The 2,244-nt window shown below is 47.2% G+C and overlaps 1 protein-coding gene across 1 annotated transcript; it reads left to right on the plus strand.

The window, feature by feature from the left end:
* Positions 1-431: 431 nt before the first annotated feature.
* LOC125550589 (dormancy-associated protein 1-like) lies at positions 432-1,539 on the plus strand. The gene is made up of 3 exons (XM_048713612.1): positions 432-647; positions 824-1,022; positions 1,154-1,539. The coding sequence occupies exons 1-3, from the start codon at positions 542-544 to the stop codon at positions 1,194-1,196; spliced, it is 348 nt and encodes a 115-aa protein (XP_048569569.1). The 5' UTR covers positions 432-541; the 3' UTR covers positions 1,197-1,539.
* The last annotated feature ends 705 nt before the right edge of the window (positions 1,540-2,244 follow it).

A 2,244-nucleotide genomic window follows, 5' to 3' on the forward strand; every position in this document is an offset into this window, starting at 1 on the left:
TTGCGTCGACGTGTGTCGTTGGTGATCTGTCCATTCTCATTACACCTTTTTTAAATATATTTCCCACCATCGCGTGTCCCACTGCCACATCGTGCTGCCCGTAAGTCAGGTTTAGATATTTTCGCTCCATATAATCCAACCGAGCAGTGGGGCCAGTCCGCTGCATCCTTATCCGGCACGACTGTCCAAAGCGGGGCTCGTCATCCAATCTTATCACCCCAAGCGCTGGTTCGGCTCACCGTCCGGTCAAAACAAGCTAACCTCACCGCCACTGACATTTCTAGAGGCCACGCCACACCCCGGTCCGATCCTTCGTTTGCTAGTACACTGTGCTGGACACTAGCCGTAGGTGTACAGGTGCCCGTGTGTGATCTAGAGCGGTAACGCAACCCGACGGTGACCGCATCCCCGTCCCTGCATGATTTAAGTGTCCCCCAGTCTCACCTAACTCAGTCGGCCAGTGCACTTGATCTTATCGGTGGTAGTGCTACAAGCGAGTGACACAAGTTCTTGCACCGATCAGATCCAACTTCTGCACAGGATGCTGGACAAGCTGTGGGACGACGTGGTGGCCGGGCCTCGCCCGGAGACGGGCCTCGACAAGCTCCGCCGGGCCGCCGCCACCCAACCCCTCGCCATCAACACAGGTACAGTTTATATACGTTAGTCCAGAGGTACCGACATGGCCTGAAACTGTTGAGAAGAACGTAAGAACTAGCACGAGTAGTTTTCAGAAGAAGATTTGATGCTTAACCGGAGGATCTGTTGGGTTTATTATTGTGTGAACTGACGGCGGTTTACATGGATGTTGGTGGAGGTGCAGCTGCAGGGGAGGCGATTAAGCAGTCGCCGTCGATGCCGACGACCCCGACCACGCCGGTGACGCCGTCGTCGTCCACGCCGCCGCGCGGCGGCAGCGTGTGGCGGAGCGTTTTCCACCCCGGGAGCAACCTGGCCACCAAGAGCCTCGGCGCCAACCTCTTCGACCGCCCGCAGCCCAACTCCCCCACCGTCTACGACTGGTACGTACGCTAGCTCATGATCTATATATCTCACGGTACAAAATCAGTTTTAGTAACACGATCTACTGGGAACTTTAAACGGGTGAACATGGCAAATGATAATAACGCTGTCACGTACGTTTGATGTCCAGGCTTTACAGCGACGAGACGAGGACAAGGAGCAACCACCGCTAAATAAGAGCCGTCGGCCAGAGAACTGAAGGCAGGGTGCTCAACAACTTGTGCGACGCCGCCATGTTTGCTGCTCTTTTGGTTATCTAATCCTGCGTAGCGTACGTTGCTGTCCGAGGCTGCATGTGGTTTGTCTTCAGCTTCGTACTACTGTCTACTAGTGCTTGTAACTTTATTTTCTTGGCTCGGTATGCTCGCTGCATGCTAGCGAGTGATGGGTGTATGTGTGTGCTCTGTGTAAGCTCCGTGCGTGTGTAAATTCTCTCGTGTGTGTGGTGTGGTCTTCTCAATGTTTAACCACCTATGGTAAAGACAATAACAGCCTCAGAGCAAGTTTTCCTTTTTTTTTCTCTGATATGTTTTTCTTAGACAATAACACCCTAAGATATTTATTATCAAGGAAAACAATAGGTAGTACAATGAACGAAAAACTGAACTAGACGCAGAACGGTTAACAAAGATAAAAAATCATTGAAAATTATACTAGCCTTGTTCTTTTTCTGCTGTCCGTTGGAGATTAAACATTACATTGGACAATATTTTTTGAGAGTACGTCTGGACGTATCATATATTTTTATAGAAAACTGAAATATCATATTTTTATAAAAGGCATTTATAGAAAACTGAAATATCATATTTTTATAAAAGACAAAAATCAATTACAAGAGACTACGATTTTTATAGAAGGCATAAATCAATTACAAGACTTCGACTTGCTGCAAACAACAAGTGTAGTTAAAACTTGGCATTCCATCGCAATAACTACAAACAAACGAAAAAGGGCCTGCCCTATGCTAATCGTTTAGCTGCGTCACAACAAAAGTAGGTCGCCTCGAAGAGCAATAACTCCACCCAAAATCTCTTACCAAGGCACTACCACTACTACTACTAGGAAAATGCTTATAGATAGAATTTTATCAGTAGTGTTTGTTATAGGCCCCACACTACTGATAATTACCAGTAGTGTTTGTTATAAAACGCGCTACTAATATAACATAGTAGTATTTTTAAAGGCCACCCTACTGGTAAGTTTGCCACAACACATCATTTG

This window comes from Triticum urartu, chromosome 4 (genome assembly GCF_003073215.2).
Source record: "Triticum urartu cultivar G1812 chromosome 4, Tu2.1, whole genome shotgun sequence".
Lineage (NCBI taxonomy): Eukaryota > Viridiplantae > Streptophyta > Magnoliopsida > Poales > Poaceae > Triticum > Triticum urartu.

What these genes read in the sequence shown, in the direction of transcription:
- LOC125550589 (XM_048713612.1), top strand. Translation starts at nt 542, where the DNA reads ATGCTGGACAAGCTGTGGGACGACGTGGTGGCCGGGCCTCGCCCGGAG. An exon ending in ACCCCTCGCCATCAACACAG is followed by an intron (nt 648 to 823) that starts GTACAGTTTATA and finishes GTGGAGGTGCAG; the next exon opens with CTGCAGGGGAGGCGATTAAG. An exon ending in TCCCCCACCGTCTACGACTG is followed by an intron (nt 1,023 to 1,153) that starts GTACGTACGCTA and finishes TTTGATGTCCAG; the next exon opens with GCTTTACAGCGACGAGACGA.